Here is a 21919-nt window from a genome sequence, read left to right as displayed (position 1 = left end):
ATTGATTTGCAAATGTTGAACCACACTTGCATCCCAGGGATAAGTCCCACCTGGTCATGGTGGATAATATTTTTAATGTACTATTGGATCCTATTAGCTAAGATCTTGTTGAGAATCTTGGAATCCATATTCATCAGGGATGTTGGTCTGAAATTCTTTTTGATGGGGTCTTTGTCTGGTTTGGGGATGAAGGTAATGCTGGCTTCATAGAGTCTGGAAGTTTTCCTTCTGTTTCTATTTTTTGAAACAGCTTCAGGAAAATAGGTATTATTTCTTCTTTGAATGTTTGGTAGAATTCCCCAGAGAATCCATCAGGTCCTGGACTCTTGTTTTTGGGAGGTTTTTAATTACTGCTTCAGTCTCATTTCTAGATATTGGGCTATTCAGGTTGTCAGTTTCTTCCTGTTTCAGTCTTGGAAGTGTATAGATTTCCAGGAATGCATCCATTTCATCTAGGTTGCTTAACTTATTGGCATTTAACTGTTGATAATAATTTCTGATGATTGTATTTCCTTTGTGTTAGTCATGATCTCTCCCCTTTCATTCATAATTTTATTAATTTGGGTCCTCTCTCTTTTCTTTTGGATTAGTTTAGCCAGTGGTTTATCGATCTTATTAATTCTTTCTAAGAACCGGCTTCTAGTTTTGTTAATATATTCTACTGTCTCTCTAGTTTCTAACTCATTGATCTCTGCTCTAATCTTAATTATTTCCCTTCTTATGCATGGGGTTGGCTTAATTTGTTGATTTTCCAGTTCTTTCAGGTGTGAAGAGAGTTGGTGTATTCAGGATTTTTCAATTTTTTTGAGTGAGGCTTGGATGGCTACGTATTTCTCCCTTAGGACCGCCTTTCCCGTATCCCATAGGTTTTGGACCAATGTTTCTTTATTCTCATTGGTTTCCATGATTGTTTAAGGTCTTCTTTGATTTCCTGGTTGATCCAAATATTCTTGAGCAGGATGGTCTTTAGCTTCCAAGTGTTTGAATTCCTTCCAAACTTTTTCTTATGGTTGAGTTCCAGTTTCAAAGCATTGTGGTCTGAGAATATGCAGGGAATAATCTCAGTCTTTTGGTACCGATTGAGCCCTGATTTGTGACCCAGTATGTGGTCTATTCTGAAGAAAGTTCGTTGTGTGCTCGAGAAGAATGAGTATTCTGGTGTTTTAGGGTGGAATGTTCTGAATAGGTCCATGAGGTCCAACTGGTCCAATGTGTCATTCAGAGCTCTTGTTTCTTTGGTGCTTTTCTGCTTAGATGATCTGTCTGTTGCTGAGAGTGGTGTGTTAAGATCCCCTACAATTAATGTATTCATATCAATATGACTATTTAACAGTTTGCTTGTGTAGTTGGCCACTCCCATTTTGGGAGCATAAATATTTACAGTTGTTAGATAATCTTGTTGGATAGACCCTTTAAGAGTGATGTAGTATCCTTCTGTATCTCTGACTACAGTCTTTAGCTTAAAATCTAATTTATCTGATATGAGAATCGTGACCCCAGCTTTCTTTTGAGGCCTATTGGCATGAAAGATGGTTCTCCATCCCTTCACTTTCAGTCTGGATATATCTTTAGGTTCCAGATGTGTCTCCTGTAGATGGACGTGTCCTGTTATTTTATCCAGTCTGCAATCCTGTGCCATTTTATGGGAGCCTTTAGGCCGTTCACATTGAGAGTGATTATTGAAAGATTAGTTTTTTATTGACATCATGTTGCCTGTGAAGTCCTTGTTTCTATAGATGTCTTTGTAAATTTCTGTTCTGTGTTACTTATGGGTTCTTTCTTCTTTTATAGAACCCCCTAAATATTTCTTGTAGTGCCAGCTTGGTGGTCACATAATCTTTTAAACCTTGCGGGTCTTGGAAACTCTTTATCTCTCCATCCATTCTGAATGCCAGCCTTGCTGGATAAAGTATTCTTGGCTGCATGTTCTTCTCATTTAGTGCCCTGAATATGTCTTGCCAGCCCTTTCTGGCTTGCTAGGTTTCTGTGGACAGGTCTGACATTATTCTGATGGTTCTTCCTCTGTACAGAAGGAATGTCTTCCCCCTAGTTGCCCTTAAGACCTCCTGTCTGAATTTATGATTCGTGAATTTCACAATTAAGTGTCTGGAGGTCTTTCTAGACTCGTTGATCTTGAGGGGTGTCCTCTCTGCCTATAGGACATGAACACTTGTTCCATTCCCCAGATTAGAGAAATGTTCATCCAGTATTTGTTCAACTATATCTTCTAGTCTTCTTTCTTTCTTCACCCCCTCAGGGATCCCAATAATTCTGACATTGGAACATTTCACGGCATCATTTATTTTCCTAATTCTGTTTTCATGGTTTCTAAGCTGTTTGTTCCAGGCGTCCTCCTGATCCTTCTTTTCTATCAGTTTGTCTTCTAGATCACTAATTTGATCTTCTGCCTTGTTTACCATAGCTATTAGAGTATTTAGATTAGATTGGATCTCATTGATAGCATTTTTAACTTCTGCCAGATCAGCTCTCACTTCCACCCTTAGAGTCTATGTTGCCACTAATGGTCTTCTCCAACGTAGCCATTGCCTGCATAATTGCTACCCTGAATTCCATTTCTGACGTATTGTTTATGTACATATCCAGTAGTTCTGTGGCAGAGGTCACAGTCTCTGAATTTTTCCTCTGTTGGGTATTCCTCCTCCTAGTCATTTTAGTGAGAGGTGGTTGAGGGAATGTATAACTGAATATATCAGTCATGATCCAGTCAAGGTGCACTTCTCCTCTGATGATCTCCTGCCCCCGTAGAGATCCAGAAGTGTATAATCTTATATCTCGGGCTGATTTCATGGGTGTTCAGAGTGTTCTGGTAGATATTTGCCTCAATTCAGGAGACCGATTGAAACAGGGTCTCCTACTTTTCAGCTATCTTGCTCCAAGCTCCAGATTTTATTTATTTATTACAGACCGTGCTCACAAGCGAGGGGCGGTGGGGGAGGTAGAGGGAGAAGCAGACTCCCCGACGATCAGCAAGCCCCACTCAGAGCTGGATCCCAGAACCCTGAGATCATGCCCTGAGCCGAAGACATGCTTAATTGACTGAGCCACCCAAGCGCCCTGCCAGTCATCTTTTTCAAAAGGAAAGTCAGACTGCAAGATTCCCCTACTTAAAGACTTTTTTAAAGATTAATTTTTAAGTAATCTCTAATCTTTATACCCAATGTGGGGCTTGAACTCAAAACTCTAAGATCAAGAGTTGCATGCTCGGGGCGCCTGGGTAGCTCAGTGGGTTAAAGCCTCTGCCTTCGGCTCGGGTCATGATCCCAGGGTCCTGGGATCGAGCCCCGCATCGGGCTCTCTGCTCAGCGGGAAGCCTGCTTCCTCCTCTCTCTCTCACTCTGCCTGTCTCTCTGCCTACTTGTGATCTCTGTCTGTCAAATGAATAAATAAAATCTTAAAAAAAAAAAAAAAAAAAGAGTTGCATGCTCCCCTGACTGTGGCAGCCAGGTGCCCCTAAAATGTTTTAATCACTGCCAAAGTCACTAGGGTAAAGTCTTGGGGCCTTACACAGCAGATTACCAAACATCTCACCTGCTTTATCTCTTGCACCTTCATATGCCAAAGGTATCATGTTTGCTTTTCCAGTCCCCAAAATATATTATGATCCCTCTCTTTATCATGATTTTATACAGTTTGCATCTCAGCACCACTTCTCTCCCTTTCTCATCCAATTCCTCTTTCATTCTTTTTTTCGAACTCATCCTTCAGTTCTTAGTATTGAGGGCAATTTCTCTTAGTATACCCTCTGACCTCCTGAATTAACTACCCTTCATATGTAAATTTAAAACTTCCTGTACAGGGGCACCTGGGTGGCTCAGTGGTTTAAGGCCTCTGCCTTCAGCTCAGGTCATGATCTCAGGGTCCTGGGATCGAGCCCCACATCAGACTCTCTGCTTGATGGCGAGCCTACTTCCTCCTCTCTCCCTCTCTGCCTGCCTCTCTGCCTACTTGTGATCTCTGTCTGTCAAATAAATAAATAAAATCTTTAAAATAAAAAAAAACTTCCTGTACAGTATCTTCTTACTAGACTGTAAACTGAAGTGGAGAGAATGATCTTGGTCATTTGTACATTCCTAGGATCTGGCATGGGCTGTCACAAACACTCTACAGAGTTTATATTATTATATTCTTGTTTTATAGAAGAGGAAATAGACCCAGAAATATTTAACATTCTTAAAGTCATGGGTGCCTGGGTGGCTCAGTCATTAAGCGTCTGCCTTCGGTTCAGGTCATTAACCCTGGGGTCCTGGGATCAAGCCCCACATCAGGCTCCCTCCTTAGCAGGGAGTCTGCTTCTCCCTCTTCCACTCCCTCTGCTTGTATTCCCTCTCTCACTGTCTCTCTCTCTCTCTCTCAAATAAATAAATAAATAAAATCTTATTTTTTTTTTTTTTTAAGATTTTATTTATTTATTTGACAGAGATCACAAGTAGGCAGAGAGGCAGGCAAAGAGAGAAGAGGAAGCAGGCTCCCAGGCGAGCAGAGAGCCCAATGCGGGGCTTGATCCCAGGACTCTGGGATCAGGACCTGAGCCGAAGGCAGAGGCTTAACCCACGGAGCCACTCAGGTGCCCCAAAATCTTATTTTTTAAAAAAAAAATTCTTAAAGTCATACTGCAAGTGGCCAAGAGTTGAACGCAAGTGATTGATTCCAGAACCTGAACACTTACTCATTACTGCCTCCCTTATAAACATTTTAATTTATCTTGATGTACTTCATATTTGTGGGCTGCCTTAAATCTTACAAAATAAAAATGGGGTAGAAATAAGAATACACAGAGTTGAAAGATAGTTACATTCAAAAGATAGAGTTCTGTATACCACATCTGTTATGTTCTTCCCTAAAATGTGTGTGCCAGAAGGGCATTAAAACCGTTTTTCACGGACAGCTCATTGAGACCTGCTAGATCCTACCATCAACCCCCCTTCTTCTACATAATGTGTGAACCATCGTCTTGGGATAGTGGTGACAGTACAGTTTGGTACTAGTGGCAGAACTTTAGGAGTCACCCTGGCTTGGCTACAACCAAGCACTTACAAACCATCTCCTAAGCTTGCATCCTACTATCATAGCTAATTTTGTGCATTATATGCTGATTTTTATGGCTTCAATTTTAGAGGGTGACTCTTATTTTCGGTTCTGATGATCTACCTTATTGAAACATAAGCTTCTCTCTGCTTCCACATGTGTTGTCTATATTGAAATATTAACGTTTAGTAGATTTGAGTATCTGATTATCTGAGCCTCTTAGTAGAGCTTATGATTTTTTTGTTCCATTTATACTAGGTTCATGAAAGAAGTGTCCAGTCAGACTTCTTACTGATTATCTTGAAGGAAATTTTACAGAAACGGTCTGATCTGCACTTGATTCTAATGAGTGCCACTGTAGACAGTGAAAAGTTTTCTACATATTTCACACACTGCCCAATTCTCAGAATTTCAGGAAGAAGCTATCCTGTTGAGGTAAGTTTTCTTTATAATGTGTACATGAACAGAAACTACGTTCCTACCAGGGAGCTTCCCCAGAAGATAGGCCCTAGGTAGTCTGAGCCCATACCTAGTCTTACAGTACTGCAAGTCAGGAGAGGACTTGGAGATGGCTCGGGAATCAGATGGCTGGTGCTGCTTGGATTGAGGGTGGGTGGGCTGGAAGGAAGGATTCTGCTGAAGGACGTACCTGAGAAGTACAGGACAGAAAACACACTTCCATGTCAAAACCATTATAACCAGAGTGAGGGTGACTGCCTGGCAATAAAGAACTCCTTTTTCACCCACCTCTCAAATTTAGGCTTGTTTGTGATGCTTCTTTTCTGCCTGTTCTATTCTTAAGGTTTATCCTTTAGGTTCAGTTCATAAAGACATCTCTTTTTAATTGGTTTTCACAAGTTAAAAAATGGACACCATAATTTAATTTATCCTGGGACTTCTAGGGACAAACTCATCTCTATCAATCAAGTTTTCCATTCCCAAATAATGTAGAAAGAAGCTTTTCTCATAGTAGTCTACATTAACATTTGGTAACATTGAAAAGATAACAATCCCCTCATTCTTTTTAAAATGTATTTACTGAAATGAATTTGAGTTCACCATTTAAATGCCTTAATCTATGTAGGTTTTTCATCTTGAAGATATAATAGAAGAAACGGGCTTTGTACTGGAGAAAGACTCCGAATACTGTCAGAAATTTCTGGAGGAGGAGGAAGAAATTACCATTAATGTTACAAGCAAAGCAGGGGGAATAAAAAAGTATCAGGTAAAAAGAAAACATTTTCAAAGACATCTGATACTGATATCCAGGGTATAATCTTCTATGAGAGGTTTGAAATCAAATGGCTGGCTCAGTTAATTCGAGTATAATTTGGTAGAAAAAGGAAGAAATAAGATTTTGAACAAATTTTAAAGGTCATTTCTTTAATCTTTGGTTTATGATATTTTATACTATTTTGGCCATAAAGATAAACAACAAAAAAAAATCAAGTACCATATACATAAGCAGTCTTTATTGTTTCATAGCAATGACTAATTATTTAGGAGTAAATTTGTAATTATTTTCTTTACTTTATCTGAACACTTTTTTTTTTTTTAAAGATTTTATTTATTTATTTGATAGAGATCACAAGTAGGCAGAGCAATAGGCAGAGAGGGAGAAGCAGACTCCCCGCTGAGCAGAGAGCCCAATGCGGGGCTCGATCCCAGGACCCTGGGATCATGACCTGAGCCGAAGGCAGAGGCTTTAACCCACTGAGCCACCCAGGCGCCCCTATCCGAACAACTTTTGTATTGAAGATGGGGCAGGCCTAAAATCTAGAGATCCTTGCCATTTTTCCTCAGCAGCCTCTGTCCTGGTATGAGCCAACCTTGGCTATATAGTGAAACTGTCTGGAACACAGCTCTTCCTAAAGAGTTAGTTTCAATGACATGTTTATTTTCAGAACTATCATAAAAGCTAAATTACTGAACATTTTAACCAGTGGTACTATATCCAGTATTTTTATTGTATCCATGGTATTTCATGCTTATATCCAATCTGATGGATACATGAAGTTACTTTATTTTCTAGTTAAGCAGATAAATCGAGAAAGCAAAAACTAAAATCTTTGCCTAAAACTCCAGAGATAGAAACTAGAAACTAAATAAGGATTTCAGAAAATTAAAGGTATTTCAAAAGAGATAATTGAAATTCACAACCAAAGTAGAATCTAGTAGGAATGAGGCCAATATAAACTACTTATTAAAGTTATTATGGGAACATCTGGGTGCCTCACTTAGTTTAGGCTCAGGTCATCATCTCAGGGTCACAAGATCGAGCCCCTTACCTGGCTCCATGCTGGGCTGTGGAGCCTACATAAGATTCTCTTTCTCTCTCCCCCTCTGCCCCTCCACCCGCGTACCAAAAAGTTATTATGACCTCTCCTAGCCTGCTTCTTAGTTGCCACAGAACAATGCATACAGTGTTCTGTTTTTCTTCGCTCTTTAGTTTAGTCTGTACATGACAAGATTAAAAGTATTGCTTTACAGTTGAGGTTGAATTAAATGAAATACGCAAGACATGAAATTTTATACTTTTTCCACTGTTAAAAACTGTACTCTTAGCATATTTTAACAAAATAATGGTTTTATTTTGTTTTTGTTTTTGTATTTTATTTTCTCAAAATGAGAAAGTTTTTTTGTTTAAGATTTTATTTATTTGACAGAGATCACAAGTAGGCAGAGAGGCAGGCAGAGAGAGAGGAGGAAGCAGGCTCCCTGCCGAGCAGAAAGCCCGATGCGGGGCTTGATCCCAGGACCCTGGGATCATGACCTGAGCCGAAGGCAGAGGCTTTAACCCACTGAGCCACCCAGGCGCCCCGAGAAACAGTTTTGAATGACTGCAAATACATCATTTTTCCTTGTCTTATAAAAATACATAATATTTTTGTTCACCTTTTTCTGATTGTGTTTTTTGTAGGAATATGTACCAGTTCATACTGGACCAAGTGCTGATTTAAATCCACTTTATCACAAGTACAGCAGCCGCACTCAGCATGCTATTCTCTACATGAATCCTCATAAAATCAACCTGGATCTCATTTTGGAACTTCTTATATACTTAGGTATATATCTTTTTTTCTAATTTGACTCCATTTGTTTTGATAAATCTTTTCTGCTTACTGAAGATGTTTTAGTAACGTGTTATATGCTATCCCTTACCTTTTTTCTTATGTTGAATTTCAGACAGAAGTCCCCAATTCAGAAATATTGAAGGAGCAGTATTGATCTTTTTACCAGGACTTGCACATATTCAACAGTTGTATGATCTCCTGTCAACTGACAGAAGATTTTTTTCTGAACGGTAACTACCAGTCTTTATTATATTCCAAGTAGTTTTGAAATAGAAAAATGTTTTATTAAAATTCTTCATCAGAATTTTCCGTCTTTTTACCTTCAAGTTTTTTAAGTTTTTTAACATTTCTATTACAGCACTTAATATACTAAAAATTTTAGGTATTATTTCTGCTTTTGTTTTGTCTTATTATGAGTAAGCAGAGGGAATCCTGTGGTTGAGAGTAAGACGGTGACTCCCCTTCCCCACCACCTGGACAGCGCAAAACCCCTACAGGTTGCAGTTTATCACCCAGACATATGGAATCAGCTGTTTAGTGTTATCTGTCCTGATATGGTTCATTACTGCTGTCACAGTTACCGTATCCAAGCATATTTTTAAATTCTCTAAACCTTATATTCCATATAAATTTATATGAAGTATTTTCTCTTTGATGAGTATATGTGGTTTCATTGTATCATTCTCAGAACTTTTGTGTTTGAAATTTTTCACAATAAAAAATTTTTAATTGCTATTTGCAAATAAATTTTGTTATTCTTTGCAGTGTCTTCTAAAGAGAAACTGTTGCTAAGAACTATGATTTTAACTTTCAGATATAAAGTGATAGCTCTGCATTCTATTCTTTCAACTCAAGATCAAGCTGCAGCGTTCACACTTCCTCCTCCTGGAGTCAGGAAGGTAAAATTCCATGAAGCGAATTTATGTGTGATCTGAGAATATTTTGTGAAATATTAGGACTCTTTAACATCACAGTTATTAAAATGTTATTAAGTGTATATATTGCATGGCAGACTCCAGACACCATCTGGCTTAACATAATCAGAAGTGAACCCAATAATGAAATTTAAGTATTTGAATATTTATATTATGCATTATTAAAGGGACAAGGCTTTTAGGGGAGTGACAGTTGAAAAATATTATGGCATGGGTTTTGCTTGTGAAAAGAAAAAGAAAAATCACTACTGTTCCCATCCTTTTCACTAGGGATGTTGGATGTCAGGAGCTATTTGAATGCTGTGAGGATTCTTTGTTGTTCTCCAGTCTGTTCATCCCTGATTATCTTTGTTAATACATAGACCATTAGGTTAGGAAACAGTCTCAGTATTTTCATGTCTCCTCCATTCAGGATTCTAAATGTGAAGAGGCACTTGGCAGAGAGTTTCTCAGATTTAGAAGGGGATAAAAGAGTGTAAGAACTGTGGGGAATCTGAGAGCTCCCAGAAAAGAGCCTGGGTTCTGAGGCTGCTCTGACCTGTAACACTTGGGCTTCCCTCCAAGATTTGGTTTAAGGAAGAGAATTCTACCTCTTAAAAAAAAAAAAAAAAAAAAAAAAAAAAATTATTTATCTATCAGAAAGCAAGCCCAAGCAGGGGTAGCAGCAAGAAGTGGGAGAAGCAGACTCTGTGCTGAGCAAGGAGTCTGATGCAGTACTTAATCCCAGGACGTTGGGATTATGACCTGAGCCAAAGGCAGACGCTTAACCAACTGAGCCACCCAGGTGTCCCAAAAAAAATTTTTTTTTTAATTATTTTTTATTTATTTATTTGACAGACAGAGATCACAAGTAGGCAGAGAGGCAGGCAGAGAGAGAGAAGAAGGGAAGCAGGCTCCCTGCTGAGCAGAGAGCCCGATGTGGGGCTCGATCCCAGGGCCCTGGGATCATGACCCGAGCTGAAGGCAGAGGCTTTAACCCACTGAGCCACCCAGGCGCCCCAAAATTTTTAATTTTTTTAAGTAGAACCAGCACTAGGTCCCATCTAAGTCTTAGAACTCAGATTATTATTTCCTAGAAATTTTCCCAGAAAAACAAGCATTCACTGTTGAATTACAGAGTTAAGATAGAACAATATGAAAATGACTATTTGATGGAAAATTTCCTAAATGTTTTACCTCCAAGGACTCAAGAGAAAAAATGCAAAGACTATAGTATTCAGTCATCACTATTAAGAATTTTAGAACTAGAAATGGATCTAAGAAATCATCTATTTCTATCTCCTACGTTAAAGTATCTGAAATCATCTGAGGTAAAATGACTTGGCTGAGGGGCGCCTGGGTGGCTCAGTGGGTTGAAGCCTCTGCCTTTGGCTCAGGTCATGGTCTCAGGGTCCAGGGATCGAGCCCCACATCAGGCTCTCTGCTGGGCAGGGAGCCTGCTTCCCTTCCTCCCTCTCTGCCTGCCTCTCTGCCGACTTGTGATCTCTGTCAAATAAATAAATAAAATCTTAAAAAAAAAAAAAAATGACTTGGCTGAGGTCACAGATCTAGTAAGTAGTAGAGCCAGGGCAGCAACAACTTCTTACTTACATACTATTTTTTCCCCAGTAATTGTGAATGGTTGTGCTGAGCTGTCTCTATTCCTGACCCAATTTCCCAGGCTACTTAGTTCATTTTTAAGATGACTGACTAGAATAAGGGGAATGGTATTTTTGTTGGAATAAAAATCCCTAATTTTAATTGGCAAGCTAAGCTGTGAAAACTAATTGTAAAGAATTAAAATTACACAGTAATGGCAAGTTTTTTTTTTTTTTTAAAGATTTTATTTATTTGACAGATCACAAGGAGGCAGAGGCAGGCAGTGGGGGGTGGGGGGCGGGAGCAGCCTCCCTGCTGAGCAGAGAGTCTGATAGGGGGCTCAATCCTGAGATCATGACCTGAGCCAAAGGCAGAGGCTTAACCCACTGAGCCACCCAGGTGCCCCAGTAATAGCAAGTTGATGGTGAATTTTTGTAAATAATGTTGAAATTCACTTTTTAAAATTCATTAGGTCAAACTGTATAGTTTAAATGATTGCACACTGCTGAAAGTTGTTATCTAAATCTTTTGGTTTTTATTTCCAGATTGTCTTAGCAACAAATATCGCAGAGACAGGTATCACTATTCCAGATGTTGTATTTGTAATTGACACTGGAAGAACAAAAGAAAATAAGTAAGTTTGAAAAGGGTTTGGTGCTCCTGTATTCTTGGGAGAAATCACAGAATCATATAGGGAAAATCCCAAATGTCCTAATTCTACCTGAAGCAAAAAGTCTCAGAGAAACTCTTAAGAAACTTTAAAATGCTCAAGAGTAAATGTCAGGTTTCATGTCTTGATTTTTCCCACAAGTGATGCTAGTATACTACTTATAGAAAACTGAGAAAATTTTCAGAACATAATTTTTTGTAAATTTCTAAAATATCTTTACAAAAACATTTATGAGATTATAATAGCGTATGGATTTTGGAATCAGAGTTGGATTAAAATCTCTGATCTATAGCCTTGAGCAAGTAATAATACAGTAAGTATAATTATCAGTTGCCTCCTATGTAAATGGGGAGCATGAATATTTTTCATAACTGAAAGTACATGATATTTTAATTGGCACTTAATAGGTTAACCTTACCTGAATCTTCATAAAAAGGTTACTACTTTTAATGTTTTAATGGTTATTTGGCAAAACCAGGGAAAACCTCCTTGATAGTCTATTGTAATCCATATACACTTTTCCTCTATTAGGAAACTTCAATATTTGGCAATGCATATGACTACTGAGAGGCATTTCTCGAACTCTTTCAAAGAAGTCTTGTTACATAATTGATAGGCCTTCCATTAAAATAAAACATCCTCCATGACCAGATTAATTTTTTTCCCTTATAGAGGTATCTGAAGCTTTTGACAGTCTGAGATTCAGTTTGGAAAGTTTGCTAAATTATTTAAATATGAAGCATGACTTGGAAAACTGGCCCACAATTATGATGGACTTTTTTTAGCCTGTCTTCAATATAATTTTAACAGTCACCTATTTCCAACCTTTTTCAGATTTTAAGTTCTTTATCTAATTATTCTGTCCTGAAACTTTTCTTCAGGTACCATGAAAGCAGTCAGATGAGTTCTTTGGTTGAGACGTTTGTCAGTAAAGCAAGTGCTCTGCAGCGGCAGGGGAGAGCTGGAAGGGTCCGAGATGGCTTCTGCTTCAGAATGTACACAAGAGAAAGGTATGACACAGCACTGGAGATCAAAAATACATCTGTCATTATAGTGTGGCATTTCTGATAATGGGTCAAGTGTTTAATATGATTTTATTTTTCAGATTTGAAGGCTTTATGGATTATTCTGTCCCTGAAATCTTGCGTGTGCCTCTGGAGGAATTATGTCTTCACATTATGGTAACGCTGAAGGAATTCGGGTGCAATTTTTTTCATTCTTTACTACTCCTTTCTAAAAAAGAAGAACACAATATGAACACTTAAAATACTCTTACCCTACATTGCTCTAGATTTTCAAGAATTTTATTTACTCTTTAATAAATACCCCCTCCCCCATTTTTTTTTTTTTTTTTAAGATTTTATTTATTTAAGAGAGAGAAAGAGTGTGCACAAGAGACAGCACTCACAGGGGAAGCAGCAGAGACAGGGGAAGAGGTAGAAGTAGGCTCCTGTTTGAGCAGGGAGTCCAGTGTGGGGCTCAATCCCAGAATCCCAGGATTATGACCTGAGCTCAAGGCAGTTGCTTAACTAACTGAGCCATTCAGGTGCCTTGTCCCCCATCTTTTTATAAGTAAACCCACTGTGCTTAAATTCGACCACAGGCACCCATCCTTAATAGACTAAAACTAGCTCTCAACTGGCGCAGTATTGCTCAACAAAGCACAGTTGGCAATGTCTTCAGACATTTTTGCTTTTCAGACCTTGGGGGGAGGAGGAGGCCATTCTACATGGGCATCTAGTGGGTAGAGGCCAGGGATGACTGCTAAACCTTGCATATTACACAGCAGTCTCTTAAAGAATTATCTGGCCCAAAATAACAATAGTGCTGAGATAGAGAAACCCCGACATAGACCAAGAGCTTCCTACTCTGAAAGATCTATAATTCCCTTCAACTTTTAGATTTTGACTTTACAAAAATCAGGAATGAAGAAACTAAAAGTATGGCCTAGAGGATCTCTTCCTCATGCCAGCCATTAACACACACACACAGAGTTTCTCACACACTCCCAATTTTAAGAAAAAGAACAGGTTAGCCTTACTGAGACATTTATGTCTCTTGCTCAGAATTTATTCCCAATTTGACCATCTCTTTGGTCATTCCTAATAACATACTGATTTATCACTCTTTTTTAAATGTGCAGAAATGCAATCTTGGTTCTCCTGAAGATTTCCTCTCCAAAGCCTTAGATCCTCCTCAGCTTCAAGTAATCAGCAATGCAATGAATTTACTCCGAAAAATTGGAGCATGTGAACTAAATGAGCCTACACTGACTCCACTGGGCCAACACCTCGCAGCTCTGCCTGTGAATGTCAAGATTGGCAAGATGCTTATTTTTGGTGCCATATTTGGGTGCCTTGACCCAGTGGTAAGATAAGTGCTTCTCTTCTTCACTTTGTCATTTTGGCTAAGTTTGGAAATAATTTTTAACTTTTTGTATTTATATACAAAATCATACCCATTCATCCCTTAAGTGTACTGTAGGTACTATTTTGTAAATGGGTTTGGCTTGTCTAGACTTTTGCTATCAAAAATCCCATTTGAAATGTTTATTTAATTGAATATATAGATTGGAGGGGGGTAGAACAAGCAAGCTCTGGTGGGAGGGAAGGGGAGAGAGAGTCTTAAGCAGGCTTCCTGCCCAGTACAGAGGCCAACCAGAGCTCGATCTCATGACCCTGAAATCCTGACCTGAGCCAAAATCAAGAATTGGACCAAGCTCAACTGACTGAGCCACCCAGGTGCCCCTTTATAGATTCTTTTAAAACTGTGAACCCCACAGACTTTCCTAAGGAGAATGAAAAATTTATTCCTTCACTTTTTCTGCATTATCTCTCTGAACCAGCAATTACTGGCAGTTCTGTTTTATCAAGTTATCTCAGAATTAACAAATTTTGTGCCTCTTTCTGAATCTCTGGGCTCTATATGCCTGCTGTGCCATTTCAACTTCCCAGTTTTACCAGGCTGTGGCCTTTTCTGGGGTTGCAAACCAGGGCTGTTTAAAAACAGAATGAAGAAGTGTTTAACATACTCTGTTTCTCTAGTATTAAGAATACTCACCAGAATTGTGCTGAGTCCAAAAATAACCTCTGTCATGATAGTTGATGTGAAAAGCTGCAACAACAACAAATGAGTCATAATGCATTATAAGTTATTTTTTTAAGTATTTAAAGAACATTGCAGGCAATGGAAATTCAGTAAGCTAAGAGTCAAGATACATGAGGTATGATTCTGGATTGCTTCTCACTATGTGAGACTATGAATCACTATATACCCACTCAGGTTTTTATCTCTGATTCTGGTGATGTGACCTCCTTATAAATATGGTCTAGAAGTGCTATATTTTTAAAATTAAATTAAGTGAAGCCCACAATAACTAATTAAAATGAAACTGCTAGCTATCGAAGAACACAAAGTATTGGAAAAGAAACATGCAACTTGAAAGTGGGACTGTTGTATGATTTGCTTTCCTTTACAAATCACCTTTCCATATATACCTCTTTACTGATAAATGTTTTGGTTATTTATGGATAGGCAACACTAGCTGCAGTGATGACCGAGAAGTCTCCTTTTACTACACCAATTGGTCGGAAAGATGAGGCAGATCTTGCCAAATCAGCTTTGGCTATGGCCGATTCGGACCACCTGACGATCTACAACGCATACCTAGGGTAAAGAAATAATCTGGGTGTAGTCAGTAAGTCAGTGACTGAGGTTATTTACTTAAAAAAAAAAAATTTATCTTTGACTTTCATTAAAAAGGTAAATCTAAGATTTACCTTTTAGTTACTTCATCTGTCAAGGTATAATTACATTAAAAGATTGCTTTTTTTATAATCCTTCTAAAATTTAAGAATAATGTACATTGTATTGTACCTATATTACCTCATATTTGGAGTTAATAATTTACTCATACACAAAAAAGTCTCCATATTGCAGTTCATACTCATATTCAGTTAGTAGCTCCTACAACAATTAAGACCACCCCCCCTTAAGTGACTGTAATTTCATTAAAGCTTACTTTGGTTAATACCTCTGAAACAGAGAGTTTGAAAAGAAAACATGTAAAACTTGGGTCATTTTATGTACATAGATGGAAAAAAGCGCGGCAAGAAGGCGGCTGTCGTTCTGAAATAGCATACTGCCGGAGAAACTTTCTTAATAGAACATCTCTGTTAACCCTAGAGGTAAGTCTTGATAGAGCTTGCTAATTCGGCGCCATATGGTTGACGGATAGGCTTATTGTAGAAATAGAAATGCCTAGGGTGGTGACTGATACATAGTACAGATTTAATTTGCTGAATTACTATATTTGTAATTTTTTGTTTCGTTTCTTGTAGTAGGTGACTTTTATGTATTAAACAGTGATTTAAAATAGTATTTAACAGTCATAATGTAATAGTCATAAAATGCTTCCAAGGCTTAGGACCTAGTCATTTTTCCTAAGAGCCATAGTTCCCTTTAGTGAAATTCTTCTCTCTTTTCCTGAACATTAGCCAGCTACTTCGTTGCAGGTAGGATGATAGCTATGGTAAAGCATCCTCGGCATGGTACTCTGTGGCTGATTGTGACCAACTGTATAAATCTGCTCTTGGGAAGGGAAACCTGACAACTGTGCCCATCACTCAGGTTTTGACGACTGCTGAGGACCAGAATTATTTATTGGAGGAGAGAGAGTAGAAGTTTGGTTAAAATAAAAAGACAAGTGATGGCAAAAAGCAGGGCTCCTCTGCAGATACTTACTGTTCCTGGTGCATAGGAAATGATGTTCAGTACATCATCTAAAGGCAAACAGTTTCTACTGCAGACATGCTATAAAAGTATTCAGAAAATAAACAGTGTATCTTACATAATTCCTCTATCTTAAAGGGTTAAATATTTTATTCCCATATAACTTAAGCCATTATTTTTTGTCATTCAAAATAACGGCTGGGATGAGAGCAGGAGAATGAGTTTTGTCCTTATACAAGTAGATAAAGGGATAAAGTGAAGAAACAGCTGTCTCTAGGCTAACTCACTGGGATTCCTCAGTCTCCACTCCCTTACAACCACCCATCTACCTCCTGCTTCCTTTCTTCTGTGTGCCTTTTCTTCACCTCCCCTGGGCTGCAAGGTTTTCCATCTCTTCACCTCCCCTGTGGTGTTAGAGCAGCTGTTTGGCCTTTTCTCACCTGGAATCAAAGTCTCTTAAGCCCCAAACCAGAAACCTAAAGGAAATCCAAATGTAAATATCACCTTTTAATCGACTGTATCCTGTTTGCTATGAAAAATGCTCATCCTTCCTATAGAATTTAAACTGGTTGGCGCTTAGTTACTAAAGGCAAATACAGATTTTACACAACAATTTTAGATTAAATGAAGGTGTCATTGTTAGAATTAAGGGAGATTCTCGGGGGCAAATGAACAAAGTATTTGCAGTCCTCTCCTGTTCTTTATCAGTATTAGTCCTCTCTGAGTGGAGAGAGCTACCACTGAAGTAAATATATTGAATTCAAATGTGTTCAGGCACATTTTTATTGCTCTCACATTTTAGACATGTTTTATGACACAGAAAGTCTTGGGACATGGAAATAGATAACTCTTGATTTACCGTGTCGTTTTCTCCTCCTTTGATTTGGGCTCTAGTTAACTAAATAATTTGGCATCCTATCAATTTTGATGGGAAACAGCAATATATATTAAAGGATTGTCAGTTTCTCTATTTTAATCAATTACGACCTTGTCTTTTTTTTTTTAACATAAACCAATCTAGGATGTAAAGCAAGAATTAATCAAGTTGGTTAAGGCAGCAGGATTTTCATCATCCACAACACCTAATGACTGGGAAGGAAACAGAGCCTCACAGACCCTTTCCTTCCAAGAAATTGCCCTTCTTAAAGCTGTACTGGCCGCTGGACTATATGACAATGTGGGGAAGATAATCTATACAAAATCAGTTGATGTTACAGAAAAATTGGCTTGCATTGTGGAGACAGCCCAAGGCAAAGCTCAAGTACATCCATCCTCAGTAAATCGAGATTTGCAGACTTATGGATGGCTCTTATACCAGGAGAAGGTAAAGTGCTTATTCTTAATTCCACTATTCAGAGATTTATTCTAGAAGTCAGTTGTAACAGGTCATGATACCCCAACAAGTATTATATTTGGTTCTCAAATTGAAGAGTTTATTTTTTACATATTTGAAATCTGTGTGTATATAGTTTCTCATAAAAAGTCCTATCTCTTTCACTTAATGAAAGAAAAATATTAAGGTTTCTATGCCATCATCTTTCCTACCTGAAGTAAAGACAATTATAGCAAATAGATACTGTTTAATAATGTATCAGTTAAAAAAAATAATGTATCAGTTCCCTGAGATTTCAACAAAAGGTGCTACCTCAAAAGAGAACAAAGACATGTTCTATGTGCATTCCAAATAAAAGGGATATGGGATTAGACAGAACTCTATATGATCTGGCAACAGTTTGAGTCACAGTGTAACCCAAGATGGTTTAAAAGTATTTATAGATTACTATTAAAATCTTTTCAGTCGTAGCTTGATATAAACTACCAAGGATCCGTATTTTGAAGTACTGGGTCAAAAAATCATTACCCTGTCATAACACTTGAATATAAAACCTGAGGAATTCTTGACTAATGACCATAGCTGAACATTGATCTAGAAACCAGACACTATGAAACAGTTTTATTTTTGAGCTAATTAACAGCATTAGTATTATAAAATGACTTGTTCATAGTTTCATTTATGTTGAAGGTATATAATTCGCCCTTACAATTAATGTTTTAAAATGCCTTTTAATAGTATAAATGCACAGATATTAGAATGTAAAGGCAACTTTATAAAACTTACAGTGTAAATCTTATATGAGCAAATTATAGAAAATGCTTACATGAAACAGATGAATGTCTCACATTTTCAGGCTGCGAAGTTTTTTTTCTCTCTTTATTCCTATGCAGGTAAGGTATACCCGAGTATATCTGAGGGAAACTACCCTAATAACCCCTTTTCCAGTTTTACTTTTTGGTGGTGATATTGAAGTTCAACACCGGGAACGTCTTCTTTCCATTGATGGCTGGATCTATTTTCAGGTACATGCTACAGCTGATCTCATAACATTAAAATTTTCTACTTACAGTAACAGTGAGGAGGATTTTTAAAATTTTATCGGTGTTTGCATAGTTTCTCCCTATAATTTCACTGAAAGTGGAAGACTTCCTTATTTTATCTTGCCTATACTGTTTTAAATCAGTTAAATACGAAAATCAAATAATATTCCTACTATTGCAGACTACATTATCAGTAATAACAACTTGCCATCCCTAAGTTAACTATGTCTCAGTAGTTAACTTTACATGGATTATTCTAAATTTATTACCCTGATAACCTTGTGATTAATTTCCATAGATGAGATACTTAAATTCAGTGAGAAGTTTAAATAACTTTCTTAGAGTAAATGAATTGTTATTAGCCAAACAAGACTTCTAAGCTCCTTCTACTTCATACCAACTGTAAGAAAACACAGCTTTTAATTTTTCCTCCGGAAAAATTAGACCAGTCATGGCTACCGGCAATAAGCTTATTTCTTTGTAACCTCATCAGGTGACCAGCTTTAAAAAAAATCTAATACATTCTGTTACTGTATGCCATCACAATTTGTCTAAGATTGGAGAAGTAAACTTAAATGCAACTTAAAAAATATATGCAGTTCTGTCCAAGAGGTCAGGGTTGTAGAAATTGTCTGTAACTGGATTATCGTCATGGTTGCACAACTCTATAAATATACTAAAAATCATCAAATTGTACACATTTAATAATGAGTAAATTTTTAAGGTTAGTAAATTACACCTCAGTAAAACTATTAATTCTTTCCCCCAAATTTCAGACTTCACTCCCACAGTTATTGTAAGAGAAGTTACAGGAAATAATTTCCCTGTATTTTTCCAATAACATTTTATATTCAAGTCCAGATGTGTTTAAACACATGGTATACATGCTTTCTTTCATTTATTGAAACACATTCACACTCACAAGGATTAACTTTGGCCAATATGTCATCTCCTCTCAACAGGCTCCTGTAAAAATAGCTGTCATTTTCAAGCAGCTTAGAGTTCTCATTGATTCTGTTTTAAGAAAAAAGCTTGAAAATCCTAAGATGTCCCTTGAAAGTAAGTATTTGCTTATAATATAGCTGGAAAACTATTTTTAAACATTTGAGTACATTAAAGCACACTGAAGTCTTACAGTCCATATGATTAAAAATTGTTTTCATAAAATTTATTTTATGCTGAATTCCATCAGACCCCTAGACATTGCTTCATTATTCACAATCTAATTGTATAACTCTTTCCTCTTCTAAGCTTTACTTCTAAACTTCTGGCCATTTCTAGGGGAAAAGGATGGTGAAACTGAGCATTGTTAAATTTTGATTATAAGGGACTTTCTGTGAGGTTCCCAACATGTTTTTATCTACCATTCTCACAAATGTAGAGCTCTAGTCTGTTTAAAAAGTACATTATTTTTCAATAGAAACCTGTAGTAAACACTTGAGTTTTCCGTTAATCTGGAGCAGTGTTTCCCACCCAAACTTCCAAATCATCCGAATCATCTTGGCAGATATTAAAATACAAAGTCCAAAGACCTACCCCAGACATATTTAATCTCATTTCTGGGAGAGGCCTGTGTGTTATTTTTTAATCACTTAATTTATAACCCTTTCCTCTACTACCATCCCCCTTTTTAAATAGAGTAACTTTTATTAAACTGGATTATTTTACTGGTAAAATTTGTCATTTAGGATTTGGTTGGTTACATCTTCATGCTTTGATTTAAGATGTTTCTCTATGCCCTGTATATCCTGCGGACTATAGTAGTTGTATCTAAAGCTTTGATTAATTGGATTTTAGGAAAAGGATATTTTTTGCTTGCTGCTCTGTTCTTCCCATTGCATCACATTACAAAGCATTTCAGTTTGGTTTTCCCACTTTGAATGATGTTAAAATCGATCAGTGGGTTGCAGCATGATTGACTGTATTTAACAAGTATCTCAGTTAATGCTTATAGAATAAAAAGTTGGAAGCTACGGATCTAGTGCTACTACCCTGAAACTTAGGGGGCTTAAAATTCATGGTTCTTTCTAGACCCGTCATTGTTTTCCTTTTAGCAAATGGTCTTTTCTTTTTCTTCCTTCCTTCCTTCCTTCCTTCATCTATTTATTAATTAATGTCAGAGTAGCCCCCAAGAATTTGAGTGTCAGGCCATGGGCCCAGTTATCAGAATTTCTCAGGGCACTCTCTTACTGAAGTGTCGAATGTAAAGACAGAATTTCAGTCTTGCAGCCCTGATAATTACACCTATCTGAAGAGCAATGAAGTTCTTAAGAAGTCACAGTCTCGGAACAACTGTTGAAAAGGAGAAGCATCTGTTAACATAACCTCCTTAGCAAATACTGTAGCCTCTGTTGCTCTGTTTGTCAGATTAATTGGTGTTTGATACTTTTGTTGTGTAGAGAGATCTGTCACTTCCCCATTGACACCTCTCCAAGAGTCCTTCCCTGTTAGAAGTTACTGTTTCTGTTGGGACTAAACTTGGAGCAACTGTTATCAGTTCCTTCTCCTTTGCCCATACTGTGGAAATCCTGACATGTTCTGAAGACGATGGAACAGTATATAGATCCTTCAGTATATCTGAGCCAGGTGACAAAGTTAGCAAACCGCTTGTCTTAAAAGAATTTTTAAAGAAATAATTCCTTATAAAGGACAAATAGTTAAATCACATCATGTTTTGGGGCACTGGCCTACTTGTCAAAGTAGGGTCAAATAACTATAACAATATTTGTAGGGCAACAAATCCTATTTGTGGACATCTCTAGGTTTCTTGTGAATATTTCTGGTATAGTCTTGTATTCTAATATAAAAGAATCTTCTAATCAAGTATGCCTGCTGTTCACATGTGTATACTTTGGGAATTTAGCCAGGTGATGAATTTGTTCATGGGTGCTTTTTTTCTTCCACTCAGATGACAAGATTCTGCAGATCATTACAGAACTGATAAAAACAGAGAATCATAACTGAAACTGAAAGTCATGGTCAACTGCTTTAAAAATAAAGATGAAGATATGGTCATGAAATTATGTGAAAATGGACCATCACATTAAGTATTTCAGTACTTAAAATGTTGGTACTAGCCATAACTTAAAGGTGATGGGAAAAAAAGCACATACTTTAAACGTGTAATTTTCTAGTTCCTTTTTAATGATAATTATTTGCAATGTATTTAGCACTACATTTACAATAAATCCTTTGGTATCATCCATGCTTCATACATCATTATGTGCCTATGGGCAAGGCCTGTGTCTGTAGTATCTGTAACTTAGTGTCCTGATTCCATATGTATACACCTTATGCTCTACCAGTCCTTCTTATCTGGAGAATTTAGACCTTCTCGACCCACAAGAGAAAGTGAGCTCCAAAACCAGTTGCAATTAAATTTCCTTGAAAAGAACAACTTCAGAATCAATTATTTAATATTTATAACCAAAATGAAAACCTAAGTATTAATAGATACACACTGTGTGCAAAGATGTCTACTTCCTGCTAGACAATAGGCAGGAATGGCT

The 21919-nt window shown here is 37.4% G+C and overlaps 1 protein-coding gene across 3 annotated transcripts in view; it reads left to right on the top strand.

Annotated features, from left to right (window-relative positions):
* Positions 1-21711, top strand: part of LOC111156941 (DExH-box helicase 29) — a 52335-nt gene extending 30624 nt beyond the window's left edge. For 2 of the 3 annotated variants that reach the window (XM_022518103.1, XM_022518104.1), the window contains exons 13-27: positions 5305-5481; positions 6131-6271; positions 7967-8111; positions 8233-8350; positions 8935-9019; positions 11179-11267; positions 12185-12313; positions 12409-12484; positions 13447-13671; positions 14838-14974; positions 15397-15490; positions 17056-17358; positions 18261-18392; positions 19373-19469; positions 21319-21711. In XM_022518103.1, the coding sequence (XP_022373811.1) occupies positions 5305-5481; positions 6131-6271; positions 7967-8111; positions 8233-8350; positions 8935-9019; positions 11179-11267; positions 12185-12313; positions 12409-12484; positions 13447-13671; positions 14838-14974; positions 15397-15490; positions 17056-17358; positions 18261-18392; positions 19373-19469; positions 21319-21374 (2004 nt within the window). In that variant the 3' untranslated portion in view covers positions 21375-21711. The remainder of the gene's footprint in view (positions 1-5304; positions 5482-6130; positions 6272-7966; positions 8112-8232; positions 8351-8934; positions 9020-11178; positions 11268-12184; positions 12314-12408; positions 12485-13446; positions 13672-14837; positions 14975-15396; positions 15491-17055; positions 17359-18260; positions 18393-19372; positions 19470-21318) is intronic. The other variant, XM_022518102.1, reaches the window with a different exon arrangement.
* Positions 21712-21919: the final 208 nt, after the last annotated feature.

The sequence above is a fragment of the Enhydra lutris genome, unplaced genomic scaffold (assembly GCF_002288905.1).
Source record: "Enhydra lutris kenyoni isolate GAN:26980312 unplaced genomic scaffold, ASM228890v2 scaffoldscaffold50, whole genome shotgun sequence".
Classification (NCBI taxonomy): Eukaryota; Metazoa; Chordata; class Mammalia; order Carnivora; family Mustelidae; genus Enhydra; species Enhydra lutris.
Note: the sequence above shows the minus strand (reverse complement) of the source record. Positions and strands in the feature narration are given on the sequence as shown.